Genomic DNA, 16,301 nt, shown 5'->3' on the forward strand with positions numbered 1-16,301 from the left:
CACCTACAGAAAAACCAGAGGATAATTATTTTGAGTTATTCAAGGTACAGTTTGTAGCAAGTTCAAAGTTAATTAATTGTTGCAAAGTGGCCAATGGCGTCTCAAGGTTAGCCATATCCAGGGATGGACATCTGTGGTACGCAAGTATGCATTCACTTTAAAGCGATACGTGCGACAATCGATTGTGGTAATAGTGTAAATTTGTACTTATTTTGTGTACATTAGCACTATTACCACAATCGATTGTCTTGTCATAGCAGCACTAATGCACATAAAATAAGTATGTATTTGTGCTTTAACAAATAATCGATTGTCGCATGTATCGATTTTAAAGGTGAATACATACCTGCGTACCAGTTATGTCCATCCCTGGCCATAGCCCTCTAAACATTTCAGCACATTTTTGGGGGTGGGACGATTTGAGGGAGGGGGGTTCTCTACAGAAAAAATTGGACCTCCAGTCTCTACAGCATCCCCTTCGATCGCCACCCCTGGGCTGTTCCATTGCAGGAATCCAGCAGCAGGACTGAAGGCTTGCAGGAACTCGTCAGTTGAGCTGCGCTGAAGTTCTGGGAAATGAAAGGAAAATGCCCACATGTGCTTAAACTGTGAGCCGAGGATGAAGAGTGTCCACTCACACAGAAGAGGAAATGTCCGCATCCTGTCGCTGATATCTTTGGGGCTGCTGTTTGGCTCAGCACTTTCCCATATCCCACGGTAAACAGGGTAGTTCCACTATTGGGTTCCTGAACAAGGCCCTAACCAGGGCTCAGAGCCATTTTATCTTAAATATTTGACCCAAGATTTACAAAGAGTGGCAGAGGGTAGGGAAGTTTGAGATGATTTTTAATGCGATATGGATATATATGCATTTAACACAAAAACAAAATTTCAGTTTTTGTGCTTCCAGAAAAGAAAAACTATTAAATGAGACTTTTGCATTTCCGCACACCTGGCACCAGGGAAGGCGTGGTGCTGTTTTACTACAAAAAGTAAATGAAAGAATTAGGAATTCCAATAAACGCTAGAGCATGCAAACAGGGGCGGGTCTAGAAGGAGGGCTCGTGGTAGTACCCGCCCCTCCTGAAATATGACTGCCCCCACTGGTGTCCCCCTAACAGCATTGGTGTAGAATATTCTCCATCTTACAGTGCCCAGTATCATTTGACCAGAGAGCCGTCAATCACTCCCTGGCAACCCAACAATGCCGGGCACTGGAAAAGTTATTTCAGTCTTCTAAGGTAATTTCCAACAATGTATTTCTGGCACCATTTTCTGATTTCCCTCTGCCACCCCATAAAAAAAATCCCAGAAATGCCCCTGCGTACATCCAGTCTCAGTTACTGAGGAAAATTCCGGAGAGCATATAATTTGACCGGAGACATAATCTCCTTTAAGAGAATGACTTTGAGGAGGATGTAGATGATGCAGTTGAGAGGTTAAGCGTCATAGGTTGCCATGACCCAAACTGCTTCGGGATTGGCCAGCCCTATCAAATACGTGTTGCTTTAGATAAAAACATTTTTTTATATCTAGAATTTCTGTGCTACAGAACAAATGCATGAGAGAATATAACAATGGGTGTGGGGGTGGGGGGGGGGCTTGTATTTCTGCATATGGAGAATTACAAGAATCTGGTGTGGCTAGGAGACAGAATAGTGAACTCCTCGTCAGCCATGCTGTGCCAGCTAGTTAGGGGTAGGGGAGTGTTTGGGGAATCTCGGTGTGGGGGCCCCAAGTGGGGGTGTCCTTCTCACACAGTCACCCCTGCTGCGGTGTTAGCCGGCCAGGGTGCGTTTCCATACAGCTCTCGTTAACGACTTACATACCTGGACTCATTTCAACTATATATGTTGCTAACATAGTTAGCGATTCTGCTAAGATATGAGATAAAATAAATCAGTAAGTAAATCAGTGGAAGCCCGACTCACGGGGCCGGGATCCTAGGAAGAGGTAGACGTGGATTCAGTAGCGCAGCTCAAACTGGAGATCCAGTTGAGTTCTATTCTTATGTGTACTCTTCATCTTGAGGCTGAAGAGGATAATTGGCGATGGAAATAAACAGCTAGTTTGCGGGGAGGGGGTGTAGCGAGGAGCTCGAGCTGAAGATCCTGCCGCCTACAGCTCCCCCAAGCAGAGAAACATTTTGCTGTTTAATTAGTCAGGCGAGTTCAGGGGAAGGTCTGAGATGGCAGAGTGGAGTGGGAGGGTAACGCCTCAGGCGGCAGCTCATAGGGCAGTAAAGACGTCCCGCTGAGGTTAAATCACAGGGGATGCCTGCAGGCAGAAGCACAGGGTGCAGCGCGATGACAGAGGGGGCGGGGCAGGGGGAGGGGCAGGGGGAGGGGCAGGCCCAGGCCTTGTGCCTGCAGCCATGATTGTTTCAGGGCTGAAACCTAATTTCAGGAGTTGCCTGTAATTTTTATGAAATCAGTCCTTATGAGACAAGCAAGGACATTTCATAAAAACAAACTGTTCAATCGAATCGAATTGAATTGAATTGAATTGACACTGATGTGATTGAGATCTGATGATCAAATTTAAGCATAATATATCTGATACGAAGCTGCATTTCTTTTCAAAACGAAAAGAGGGCAAACTCAGCCACACCTTCTGTTTAGATGTAGACTATATGGACAAAAGTATTGGGATACACCTCTTAAGCATTGCATTCAGGTGTTTCATTAAGATCCATTGACAAAGGTGTACCACATTTTGGACAATTCTATGCTCCCAACTTTGTGGGTACAGTTTGAGGAAGTCCTTTTCTGTTCCAGCATGACTGTGCCCCAGTGCAAAAAGCAAGGACTGTAATGACATGGTTGGGTGAGTTTGGTGTGGAAAAACTTGACTGGCCTGCACAGAACTCTGATTTCAACCCCACTGAACACCTTTGAGATGAACTAGAATGGAGATTGCGAAGCAGACCTTCACGTCCAACATCTGTGCCTGACTTCACAAATGCTCTTCAAGGGAGAATGGGCCAAAATTCCCACAAACTCCAAAATCTTGTGGAAAACTTTCCCAGAAGTGCTACACTTAGGTTGACTGCAAAAGGGGACCAATTGATGCCTGTGGATTTACAATGGAATGTCAGAAGTTCAGGTAGGTGTAAAGGCCAGGTGTCCCAGTTCTTTTGACCATACATACTTTTTGACTGTAAGCATGACTCCTACCCTTCCTTGCAGCAGGTCTTTATGAACAAACAGGTTTCGTCTTTGTCCAAAGAACCTATAACTGGATTATGTAGCATTTTACTACTCGCACACATTATTTCTCAATAGGTAAAGCTGGTAACCACAAGAAAGCTGCAATGATTTGACAGGGAGTTTCAAGGAAATACTGTACCTGACGACAGTTTGGGAAATGGTGACATTGTAGATCAGTGCTTCCCAACCTGGTCCTTGGGGACCAACAGAAAGTCCACATTTTTGCTCCATCCCAGTTCCCTGCCAAACAGTCCACATTTTTGCTCCCTACCAAAAGCTACATTTTTTTGCTCCCTCCCAGCTCCCTACTGGAACTTCCTGCCTGGACTGCCTATGGGTCCCCAAGGACTGGGTTGGGAAACACTGCTATAGAAAAACCTGTAACCACAAATTAGAGTTTAAAGGAAAGGACACACGGGGTTTTGGAGGTGCAGGTAACAGGCTCTGCAGGAAGGAACTGATGACAGGCACTGGATGCTCCTGGAGGCTTCCCGTCAGAGCAGAGCCGTTCCCGTTCCCGGTGAGCCAAGGTTTGGATTAGCCTGTCGGGGTTTTCTGACTCCAAAGGTTTGCATGCCCTGGGCACCCTGTGAATCAGTACGTTGCAGACAGCAAGGTCCATATTTATCTCGTGTGCCTCTATTGAGGCAGGGTGCCTGCTGTTAGCTCATGTGAGGTGATCTTCCGGCCATGTGTGACTCACGGGATGCACTCCTGAAGGCACCATGGGAATAAGGGGGTCCCTCTGTTCCAGGAATCAAAACAGACACTGGGACCACACTTTCCTTTGCTCTGGAATCATTCAGCCGCCAGCGGTGCCCTCAACAACGAAGCCACCCTCTGTCAATGGGGAGAGCAAATTCTGTGTCGAGATGCTCTCAGTACCTCACCCATGACACAAGGGGGAGGGTTTGAATTGCTCCAGCCCCAACCTCCCCTGGAATCACTAGCCTTTCTGTTTCATCATCCCCCACCAGATGGTGTCCAGATATTCAGCTGAGCCGCGGAAACCCCTGGATAAAAAGTGGATGTAAGCATTCCTCATTATGACATCACCGCAGATAAACATTCTGCTCTGAATTTTGCATAAGCACATGCGTGTACCCGTACACGCAAAGATGTCCCTGCGCAGAGATCGCTGCGGAGTGTCTCACGGAGACTGAACATGCTCCCGCATCGGGTTTTTGTTAGCGATGCATTTTTTAGGAGGGGAATCATGGCAGAGGAGAAGAACTCCCAAAGGCAGATGTTCTCAGTGCAGATGGGTTCAGTCGCAAAGGACCGGGAGACGCAGGGGGGTGTCGGTGTGGTTTCTCGGTCTGGCCTTGTGAGTGTTTTCCTAGTCTTCAGTACAGTTCAGAGCTACGTACCATCCAGCCAAAATCCTATCCTGACAAGATCCTGTCCTTGTTTCCATCCCCTTGCCTTGAAATGTTTGCGCACAGATGCATTAAGAACATTAAGCATTTCCTATATCTGCCAAGAACCAGATTAATCATTCTGGTTGGGATACTTTCAGGCCTTAATGGACTCAGATCTGTAGCTGCGTTCTTCGGCTGAGTGGTGCTGCATCTTACTTACGAAATTTAAAAAAATAACACAATTATTGAGTCAGAGTTTTTGGCGTTTATGTAAGCCAGCCTGTCAAAGGGTTTGATAAAAATAGATCTCAGCACTGAGCTGCAAATGATTTTAAAGCAGTCCCATCTCTGTCTTGGATGAGGAGCACCCTGGTTTTGGTGAAATATCTGTAGCTGAAACAGCAGACGTTTTTCCCACCTAAAGTTGTGTTTTTTTTTTAAATGGAGGTCATCTAAAGCAGTGTTCAGAACAGCAGACTGTCCGCATATTTTCTCCCTCCCAGCTCCCAGTAGGGGGACTGGGACTGTTTGTTAGGGAGTTGTGAGGGAACAAAAATATGTACCGTCCGTGGTTCCCCGAGGATCAGGTTGTGAAACACTGACCTAGAGGTTAAAAATGCATGACTCTTGTTTGCCTGACCATTTTGATTGATTTGCACGCGAGCGTCACTCTCTTGTAAATACTGCCACAGGTCAAAGTCCCACTTAGACTAATAGCCACTTTCCTCAGGTGCAGCTCTTTGAGCATCAAGAACATGTTTGGGGAACATTTTCTGAACACTGTCCTAGGTTTCAGATCAAGGAGAGGATTAATGACCAAATTAACAAAGTAAGTGTCTTGAATAACCAAATGAAACTTGTTGTTGATTTCCTTTATTTAATTTTTGCAATCTGCAGATAAATAAATGTGGGCAAGTAGTGCAACAGGGAATAGATCCATAGTGTACTGGTTCTAGGGCCTGCAAGGTCTTGCTCTTGTACCCTTGATCCACGTCCTTTACCTGAACTTCTCCAGCAAAAATAAGAGTTTGAATCACATAGGTCTTTAGCTAAAAATGTTAGCTAGCAACTAAAAGAAAATCTTATGCCGATACCGAGGAAAGACTCACTGCAAGGCCACAGGAACTGAGGCCTCTGGAACGAGAGCTAGCAGCCCCAGCTAACACAGCAACTAACGGCCAACTCACACCTTCCTCCGCTTCCTCATTCATCCTGTCACACCCTGTTCGGGATGTTTTGTGGCGATTGCCAGTAAACAAGGCAGAACCGAAACGGGAATGAATGGGTCAGTGGCGAGCGAGAGCTATCACGTTGTTTTTCGGACACAGTGCGCTTGAAACGAGATCCCGCGGTGTTTTTTAAATGTCGCGGCTAACAAAGAAGCGGCTAGAAAGAGGATCCAGCCCTGGCGTACCCATTCAGGGGACATCGTGACACCAAGGCCCCGTCTGTGTCTGAATAAGCCTCCCTCGGCTATGGGCGTGTGGCACAGACAGTGAGCCGGAGTTTGCCACAAAGGGGGCTTAGTGTGTACGGGTGCATAGCCAGGAGAGAAAGATGGGGAGCTTAACCCCGATTATTAGGCCTGGATTCCTGTGTGCAGTGTGCTGTGTACGAATGCAGGCGGCGCCGAAATGTCCGTACATGTAAGCCTCGGTGTTTGTGCATATGCCCCTAAAGGAGCCAGTTGAAGTGGTTCGGGCATCCGTCTAGGACGCCTCCTGGCTTCTCCCTGGGGAAATGCTTTGTGCATGTGCAACTGGGAGGAGATCTTGGTACCTTGGTATTCCCCAGAGGAGCTGGAGGACGTGGTTAGGGATAGGGAGATCTGGGCATCCCTACTCCGACTGCTGTCCCTGTAACATGGCCCCAGGAAAGAGGAGGAGAATAGATTGATGGATGACTGTCACAGGAGATTCTCCCGTGTGCTGTGGTCAATCCTGATCTGATCCAGCAATTAAAGGCCCTGTCGCATGAGGGGCAGGTAGCTGGTTGCTGAGAGAGCGCAGAGTGGAGGTAGACAGCTGGATGGTGGCAGCTAGAGCTGGTGTAAACAGACAGGAGTGCTGGGGTATGCCGCCCTTCCGGAAGGTTCTAAGCTGCCACTAAGAGCAGTTAGAGCAGAAGAGAGATCCTTTATTCCTTCCTGTGGGAAGATTCTCTTTTCGCCTACCCCATCTTCATAAGGCACACATGTAGGTGAGAGCAAATAAGGGGGTCATAGCACCAGGTCATCCAGCATGCAGTCCCCCCAGAGCGGGGAGGGCGGAGGGGGGCATCTACTGGCCCAGGGATTAAAACCAGTGACCTTACAACCACAGGACTTGAGAGTCCTAACCTACTGAGCCATATGCCGCCCCCCCAACTTCATGCTCACCGAGGCACTTTAATGCTTTAGGACCCTGAAGCTACAGCTACAGAGAGGTTCACAGGTTCATGCGATGCTCTGTGATTTAGGGCCTCAGCAAACAAGCCGCAGTACCCTAAAGTTCATATGGAAACCATATTACGTAATAGAGTTTCAGGACATACAGCATGGCCAATCTAATGTTTCATTAATTCAGCAGAGATTTTTTTTTCTGTGAAAGCAGAGCAGGATGCTCGTTGGGTTCCAGGTCTTGCTCAGGGGCCCAGATGTGAAATCGCTCTGCCAGCCCTGGGATTTGAACCAGCGACCTTCTGATGACAAGCACCCACCAAGCCAGACATCCTCACCCAGATGGCTAATTGCACTTTTTTTCAAGCAACATTTGATTGGATTATTCTGGAATATTACACATAAAAGTTATTTGTTTTGCATGGACTGAGCTGAATCTTCTGCCTGTCTGTAAAATTTGCACACATCCGAATGCAGACAGCAGGTTAGTTAGTGTCTCTCTGTTCTTGTGAATTCTGTAAGGTTGTCATGTTTATATAGGAGGGTAAAGATCACTGTGTAAACTTAACAACGCTGGGAAAGAGAGATCTTGGCATTTCAGGATTCAAAGAACAAACAGAGCCAATTTTAGGAAAAAGATCAATGTTTTAACATGCAGGTCAAGGATATGGGCAGTTTAACCTCGTCGCTCTTAGTGTTGTTTAGCATCTGGGTGTTAGGGGCTGTTTTGGTCTCTGTTACTTTCTGCTCCTAAACAGGACGTTTGTCTGGAAACCTCAGGGTCACTGATTCGTGACGAATACCCAGTATCGTCTCAGAACAATAAATTAGGGGTTGAGCTCCATGATAACAAAGAATGTTTTGTCACGGTTCAAACTGTAGCCAGTGTCTCGAATATAATGTCTGAGTGACTCATGGTGGTTAATCTCCGATCCCCACAGGTTCAGGTTTGGGGTGCAGCCAAGGCAAATCGTGCAAATAATTAGCGAGCGCCACGATTAGTGAGCGGCGCCCTGGCTGGCAGGGGTCAGGATTAATGAAGATCTTCACAAACCACGGGTGAACTGCATCATTTTGGCTGGGTGAGCATTGATGTATCTGATTAAGTCTCATGGTCCCTGTAGTTGAAATCTCCCGTGGTCTGATGGTTAATGACATTAATGACACTTTATCGACCCCCATTTGGAAATTCTCTTTTTGCATATGCTCTCTTGCTCTGCATGAAACACATAGGTGAGAACAAACTTGACAGCAAAGGGCAGCGACCTGCAGCAGTTAAGGGCCGTGCTCAAAGGTCCACAGCTGTGGCTATTATACAGAGGCCAGGACTCAAACCAATAACCTTCTGATCACAGTCACAGAGACTTAGCCTGCTGGGTCACATACTTACCCTCAATTAAATGAACAGAGATAAACCAGGAATTCTGAGGAGCTACCTATCGATCTATGACTCTGCAGTCTTCACAATCGCTGCTTTACCAGGAGACTTCCTGACAATCTAACAGAGGAATAAATCGCTGTTGGCTACAGGCCATCGGATTATGTGATGTTGCCTCAAGTGGCAGAGGTGCCTTGTGGTTCAGCTTGGCGTGAAATAAAGGCCACTTTTTAACGCGCGAAGTGCAGTGATCACTCTCAGATGTCAGGCTCTCCTGTTTCCTGAGGTTTGCACATAAGTGCACGAAACCTGCCAAGGAACCGGAATTTCTCACCGTTTCACACAAATCAGCGGCTGTCACTGTTCTTAGAGCTCAGTGTATAACTCGGCCATCTATAACCTTTTTTCATTAATCACTTCATCAAAACAGAGGCCAATTATATAACTTTAAGTGCCTAATTTTACTGGCTACACGTCTGCTTTTTTTGTGGAACAGCAAGTTCCTCCTGGCCACGCCCCTCCTTTCTCACGCCATCCCTTTGCTTGTGAGGCTCAGCGGCTTAGTCCCCTGTGTCTGGGAGCAGATGGTTGTGGGTTCAAGTCCTGTCCTCAACAGAATAGCCACGTTTCCAGTGAGCCCTTCACCAAGGCCCTTATCTCCATCCAACGTGCTCCAGGGATGGCAGATAAATCCCTGCTTCTGCATTCATCAGCCTCCTGCCTGTGCTCTCAGCAGTTTATGAGTATGCGTGTCTCACCAGAGAGCCTGATATGCCATGTGATGAGAAGCATTCCAAAGTACTTGTGCAAATGGCGAATACGGTTTTTCATTCCCTTAACGTACAGCAAGTGAGTGGCTCTGAAATGGCTGCCAGATAAGCGACTGGTTTTGTTTTGGGCCCCAGAGCGTTGTCAGGTGGAAGAAGTTCACCTTCAACACACATGTGGGGCAAATGTTTCACAGCGATGGGTGTAACAGCCGGTCACCGATGGGCAGAGCCCTGCTGAGGCAGTGGTGTCAGCGCCCCCCTCAGGTCACCTCTGCTGCAGCTCAGGCTGCAGCTAACACGTGTTACAGGGTGAGCTTTGCCAAGGGAGAAAGTCATGTGACACGCTCCAACACCCTCTCCCCCCCCACTCTAAACCACACCCTCCTTCCCCAGCTCCCGCAAAGCCACGTGTTCCGTTATTCCTGTTGATAGGCTTTTAGTGAGCAGGAGATAGAGACTGGGCTGGAACAGGGATCTCAAGTGAGGGGGGGTTGTTTATCTTTCTCTTTTGTGTGTGTGTGTGTGTGTGTGTGTGAGTTAGAGAAAGAGAGAGAGAGAGAGAGAGAGAGAGAGAATACCTGCCTGCATTTCCCCATGTCAGTCACTCTGCTCAGCCAGCGGAGTCGAATTTCAACCCAAGTAACTCACCAGTGACACGGGAGTAACGGGGTGGGGGGGTCGCCCCAGCTCACCTGCCTGGCCGTTCTGCTCGTTTTCAGACCAGCAGGCTCTCGCGGAACCTTCCGGAGCACGTGGAGGGAATGTGAGTCAAGAGGAGAGCAGGGCTATGAGGAGGGAACAGACTTAGTGTGAGTATTGCGTGCGTGTGTGCAGGGAACATGACTACATATACACGAACAGAGGGGAGGGCAGGCAGCCTCTTACCATTGTGCCTTTAACTTGGGGGCTTCCCCCCCCCCAGCAGAGTGAGGGCAGGGAGGGGGAGGAGGTGGGCTGGACTGAGCAGGAGGATGACCGCTCGCCAGAAAGCACGAGTGTGAGGAGGCGAGGAAAACAGCGCGGAGGCTCCACGCCGTGAGACAGGTCTGGGTCGGCGGGATTTACTCGCCCCTACGGCTCACTGCCACATTCTCCAAGCTCAGCACGGCTCTGGGTCTCGCCGCTGTTTCGCAAGCTGCCAGTGTGCCGCTGTTCACAGCGCAGAGAAAACTTTTGGAATTCTCTTTTTTGGAGTGTCTGTTTCTGTGTGAGAAGTCTGAGGTTTCTGTTAGACTCTGTTTGCGTCAGAAAGACTTCCGGTTGGGATCGGACTCCAGAGCTGGGAAACATTTTCTGGAGAAGCTCATGCTCACGTGTGAGAGGCGGTTTGAGAACGGCTACAACTCTGTTATAGAGCACATCTGTTTGACAGTCTTTGGTCCTCCCCAGGAGCAAGGCAGGAAGACAGGACTTCTCAGATAAAGGACTGTCTTTCTTTGGGGCTGGTAAAAACTGGATGTCTCTTTCTCTCTCCCTTTTTGGGTCTTCCAGGATTAACATTTACATTTGAGGAGCGGGAGAAGGGGGCGGGGGACACCAGGGGAGGATGTCGAGGCGGAACTCCGTGGGGGACCTGGTGCCCCGGGATATCACGGAGGTCCTGGCCCGTGACGCCAAGACCAACAAGGCCAAGAGGAAAAACGGAGGGTCTCTCAGCCGGGCCCTGGGCTGGTTCCGGGGAGACAGGAAGAAGAAAAGCGATGGAGGGGGCAGGCCGGAGCCCCGAAGCAGGCTGGCGGACAGTCAGATGGCCAAGCACAGCCACACTGAGCCGGACTGCACCAAAGGTAAGAGCTGGACCAGCCTGCTGGGTCAGTCTGCTCCCCTAGACATGCAGATGCAGTTGTTTTATGGCTGGAATGTTACTTTTGCTGACATTGCTCACCAGGTCTAATTGTCCGAGTTCAGTTGTGCTAAAGCCGATCCCTGACCCTGGGTACTGATTTACCCTCCACTCTTCCTCTTTCTGGGCCGTTTTCTGTCACGTTGTCTGATTGCAGGATGGGTCAGTCTCATGGTTTATTCTCGAAAGCCCAAAATCTTCCTGATGTCTGGCGAGTCATTCTTGTCCTCTGTAGTGAACGTTCTGTTTTTGCTCATATCTCTCACACTGTACATGCCTCCCCTATTAAGTCCTGTTGTTCCTTGGAGAGGACATGTGTGTGGGGGTGTGCTTTTTACTATCCCAGCACTGGATCTCAGCAGGGGGCCTGGGTGGGATGCGTGGAAGACCCCCGTCATGCTGGCAGTGTTTGATGTCACTCGTGTTCAGTGTGCCCCGCCCACATCGAGCAGGCCACACCTCTTCAGCTCATTCCTGTGTGAGACCTACGAGGCTTAACCCTCAGTGCCAGCCTCAATCAATATTCCTTCTCCTAATGGGTGGGCAGAGACTGAGCAGATACTCATAGTCTGCGTCTCTGTAAGGTCTCTGCTCTTTACTGGCCAGCACCCTTCCGAAGACATTTCCCAGGGAAGATGAATGTAGAGATAAGGATGGTCCATGTAGGGGTCTCCTGGAAGCTCCCTGTAGTCTGAGAACATGGTCATTTTTGTTTTGTGGTTTATTGTCTTAGCAGAGAGGACTTTTCTGTAATATCTGCTCTGTATCTTGTGACACTCAGTGATCTCGAGCTTTAGTAGGATATAATGCATTTTTATGTAATAGAGAACAGCTGGATGACTCACCCGCCTTTTTGTTGATGGGTAACATCGAAGTGTAATTGTTTACATTCAGTCTAGTTGCCTCATTTCGCCGATCCGTTTGTCGCTGTCAGACTTGGTGGTGACCACAGGAAAGCGGGGAGAAAATTTGGATCACGTTTCTACCCCGTTTTTGTTTTTATTTTTGGGAAATTTCATTCACACAGAAGACAGTTTCTCACTGGCTGTTTCTTTTTAGACTCGGGACAAACAGCAGCAGAAACGCAGGACGTCCTGAAGCTCGTTCTCAGAAACCTGCTTGGCCGCTTTCCGCCAAGGCAGGGAGGTCCATAAAACGGGGCTGTCCGCAGTGCCGGGGGGGGGTTCGCCGGCTCTCCCTGCCCCTCCCTCTCCAAACATTACCCCACACTTGCCTCTGTAAACCCACAGCAACTGTGAGACTTCCAGCGTGCTCATAAATTATTTACCCCCCTCTTGCCCCCAATCCCACCAAGGTGGCTGGGGTCTGCCTGATTCTACTGGACAGAATTTTTCATAGCGGGGGGAGGCACAAAGCCCAGACTGGGGGGGGGGGGGGGGGGCACAGTTCGGCAGGATGATTTTGAGGACGCAAAGCTTTCTTGAGTCAGTGTGATGACTTACATCAGTTTCTTTGCAAACACCCTTTTAATTACAGGGGTCTCTTCTCTCCAGTCCCTCTCTTCTGTGAAAGCCGCTGCCGTTGGGGTTCTGTGAGGGTTTCCATGTTCTGCTTGATTTTGTTATTTAAGGTTTTATTCCAGCTGCTGTTTTTCAGCATATGTGTTGTGGGCGAACCTGTGTTTATTTTTATGATCCTACACCAAAGGGCCCTGGCCTTGCGTTCTGTTTATACATACAGTCCAGACTTTGCCTCATGCCATTAAAGCAGACAGCTGAGGATCGCCCCCCCAGCCAGCGTTTAAACAGTAGGGTGTTGACTGAGGCTCGGCTGAGGTGTCGAGTCGCCAGCAGCTCGGAAAAACCACGCTTGTGCCACATCGTAAAGCCTCCTTCTCAACATCATAACATCCGTCACAGACGGCCAGGTACTTATGCAGGAGGCTGCTTAAGGGATGTGGCGCCTTAACCATGGCGCCGCCCCCCCCCCCCCCCCCCCCAGGCCTGTGTGGCGCAGCATGATCATTACGCCACCGTAAAGCTTACAGGTGGCGGTAGGGTGGGGAAGGCCTTGGAATCTGGGGGTTTGTGTGTGCTTGTGTGTCAGGGATGGAGGTGTGTGACTTCATCCTGCTGTCGGCTGTCCAGGAATGGGGCGGGGGGGGGGTACGGATTCCAGCTAAGGCTAAGCACTAACACCCCGGGTCTCACCCCTCGTCAGATATTTGGGAATTTAGCTTGATGATATCATTTTACCATGTAATGTTTTTTTGGCGTTTTACTTTTTTGTGCTGCCTCCACCCCCAGTTTTCTTGGTAGGGGGGCTTCCCAATTACAATTTAAGCTTTGCCCCGGGGGCCCCTGGGGAAACCCTTGGTGCCCCTGAGGGCTGCTGGGCAACGGCACCACAAGTTTACCCTGAAGAAACATCTTTTACATCACGTGAGTCTGTCTCCACGGCAACAAGAGCCTGCTGTGGACGCAGCCCTATAGGTGCCAAAGGGCAGCTCAGCAAGCAGGCTGCAGAAGCCAATGCGGCGTGGCGGACAGGAGGCATGCATTGCAGCTGACATCACGACATCTGCAGCTTAATGTGCGGTCATGTCACATCCCATGGAGGAATTGTGTGGGCGCTAAGCCATGTATGGAATGGTTTCCATATCAGTAGTATTATTAGTGCCGAATGTTAATTTTAATGGTAACAGGTTGGCTGCCACCTCCAGGGTTGTGGGTTGGATTGCTGCCTGATGTCTGGGCAGGCGTGTGGGTGTTGGGTGATTGGGAACTCTGGCATCCCATTCAGGGTGTCTTCACCCTCACGCCCAGTACTGCCTGGGATAGACTCCAGCCTCACCACGACTTAACTTACTGAAATGATTAGCGTTAGGTAACCTTCCGCAGGACCCCCAGTTTCCTGCCAGACAGTCCACATTTCTGCTCCTTCCCAGTTTCCTGCCAGACAGTCCACATTTCTGCTCCTTCCCAGTTTCCTGCCAGACAGTCCACATTTCTGCTCTTTCCCAGTTTCCAGCCAGACAGTCCACATTTCTGCTCCTTCCCAGTTTCCTGCCAGACAGTCCACATTTCTGCTCCTTCCCAGTTTCCTGCCAGACAGTCCTCATTGCTGCTCCTTCCCAGTTTCCTGCCAGACAGTCCACATTTCTGCTCCTTCCCAGTTTCCTGCCAGAGAGTCCACATTTTCACTCCATACTGGCAGCTGGGAGGGAGCAAATACATGGACTGTCTGTGGGTTCTCGAGGACTAGACTGGGGAAACACTGCCTAACAGGATTCAATTCAAAACCAGTTTGGTTAAAAATCGCGTTACTTTACCATTAGTCCACCTGGACATTCTCTACTTTAAATCGTCCTCTGTCTGTTTTTGTTCTGACACAGAACGTGACGATATTACCAAAGTCAGGAAATGAGCTTCTGACCCCAAAGGTGGCCTCTCTCACAGGTATGGAGGCCCGACCGGTCCGCTCTGAGTCACCCTTGCTGGGAAAAAAAAACCACAACGAGGGATTAAAATTCCTCGAGGAAACTTTGGAAGCGAGAGGCAGCGCGGGCCGAGGACTTTAGCTCCTTTGTCAGGAGCTTGTTTTGAGCAGAGCCAGCAGAGGCAGGACAGGGTCTAATTAAGGCTGGAATTCGGCTCGTTATCCGTTACCCTCAAGGTGACCCAGGCGCGAGACGTGAAGGCAAACTGGCCCTCCGTCTTTCCACGGCGGGTAGCATGCATGCCCTTCACCTTGCTCCCAGAGCACACCTGCATAGCTGTGTGGGGGTCAGCTCCCGTGAGAGGCACAGCTGGCCAGCGAGCTGGCTTAGGAACATTCGGGGACGGAGATGGCCTCCCTGTCTAACAGAGGCAATTTGAAGGGGGGCATAAGAGGGCCCATAGTTCATACTGAAGGGCCAATCTTATCATTAGCCAATGAAATGTCTTAAAAGCGGTTAGTGAGGGGGAGAGGCACTCTGGGGGCCAATCAGCTTTCGGCTGGGGCCAGTGGCCCTGTATATTAATCAATATCCCTAAAGCTGCTTCATGTTACATTTGCCACTATGTGTTACTTTGGTGTGGAATCCCTCCCCTGTTTCCCTGCCCCCCTCCCCATTTGGATATGACTCATCCAGCACAAATGACTACAAATGTAAGCTGCGGGGCGACATTTTTAAGTTGTTTTGAACAAAAGCATCTGCTAAGCAACCAAATGAAGGCCTCCTTCAGGAGGACTCCTTGTTTGGGTCCCTGGCGGTAACCAGGCCGACGGATGGGGGTTATCTGGCTCTGTTGCTCAGACGCAGACGTCTGGGACTGTGTAACATGACGCCGTGTCCAGAAAGGCTCCCGAGGGAAGCGCATTCATGTTGCCGTGTCCGCCCATGCGTGTCCATGCGCGCTAGCCACCGCTACACACGCGGCTCCTCTTATCTAACTCGTGACCTGGAATGGACGTGCTAACGAGCTGTCCTAATCTAACTTTTCATGCCTCAGCACATGTCACCGACGCACTCGATCACTTCAGCCAATGGGAGGCATTTGTCACAGTAGATGTTGGACAAGAACAACGCTAAATTCTAACGCCTGCCGAAGTTGCCGCAAACAGCGAACGTGCAATATCCCAGGGCCACCCATGGGGGGCGCAGAGAGGGAGCTTACATTCCTCGCCCCTCACATAGATAAAGTGAGCGCAGTAAATACTGAACCAGGGACAATGAGTCTTTCGGTCGCCATGGAGACCCCCCCCCCCCCCCAAGCATCCACTCTCAGTCATACTTTCTCCTCGCGTCTCTTGCTTTTGTTTGCAGTGTCGTTATGCTGTTTAATATTTAGTGACCATGCTTTCCCAGATGTCTGATATTAAGGAGCCAGTTTCGTGAGGCTGCCGCCTCCTGATTCCAGCACCAGTTTGCATGAGGTTCCTGTAACACACCCACTGCCCCAGTCGGTCTCAGAAACTGGAGAAGGCTGATATCCACTGTAATAGTGCAATATAATAACATGATATTGAATGCCTGTTACTGTCTTCCCGGTTTAATAACGTCGTAGCTATTTCTGGCCGAAGTTAAGCTTGGTTCCTCTAAATTTGCCCCAAAGAAAAGTACATTAATTTAATTGGGGAGGGGGGGTGATTATTCTGACAGTTGGTGTCCCAGATGCTGGGACACCTGCCTTCCACCCTGAGTTTGTAAACCGGATACAGGTACAAAACAGAAGTAAAAAAACTAATGAAAACAGGCCTTCCCCTGTTGGATGTTCATTTCCCTCAAGGCCAAAACTCAGCTTGGCTGTAGTAACTCCAAAATCCCATCCAAACCAGAGCCTGCACAGTACCAAGTTAATCTTTACAGTAAGTCTGCTCCCAGTTTTCTGATGGGATCTTCACCAATCCCAGCTCAA

At 49.3% G+C, this 16,301-nt stretch overlaps 1 protein-coding gene across 5 annotated transcripts in view; it reads left to right on the plus strand.

Moving 5' to 3' along the window:
- Positions 1-5,287: 5,287 nt before the first annotated feature.
- kiaa1522 (KIAA1522 ortholog) overlaps positions 5,288-16,301 on the plus strand; it is a 53,197-nt gene continuing 42,183 nt past the window's right edge. For 2 of the 5 annotated variants that reach the window (XM_048992527.1, XM_048992528.1), the window contains exon 1: positions 9,540-10,882. In XM_048992527.1, coding sequence (XP_048848484.1) covers positions 10,642-10,882 — 241 coding nt within the window. In that variant the 5' untranslated portion in view covers positions 9,540-10,641. Of the gene's footprint in view, positions 5,400-7,889; positions 8,030-9,539; positions 10,883-16,301 lie in introns of those variants that run through there. The other 3 variants (XM_048992525.1, XM_048992526.1, XM_048992524.1) reach the window with 3 other exon arrangements.

This window comes from Brienomyrus brachyistius, chromosome 23, assembly GCF_023856365.1.
Source record: "Brienomyrus brachyistius isolate T26 chromosome 23, BBRACH_0.4, whole genome shotgun sequence".
NCBI lineage: Eukaryota > Metazoa > Chordata > Actinopteri > Osteoglossiformes > Mormyridae > Brienomyrus > Brienomyrus brachyistius.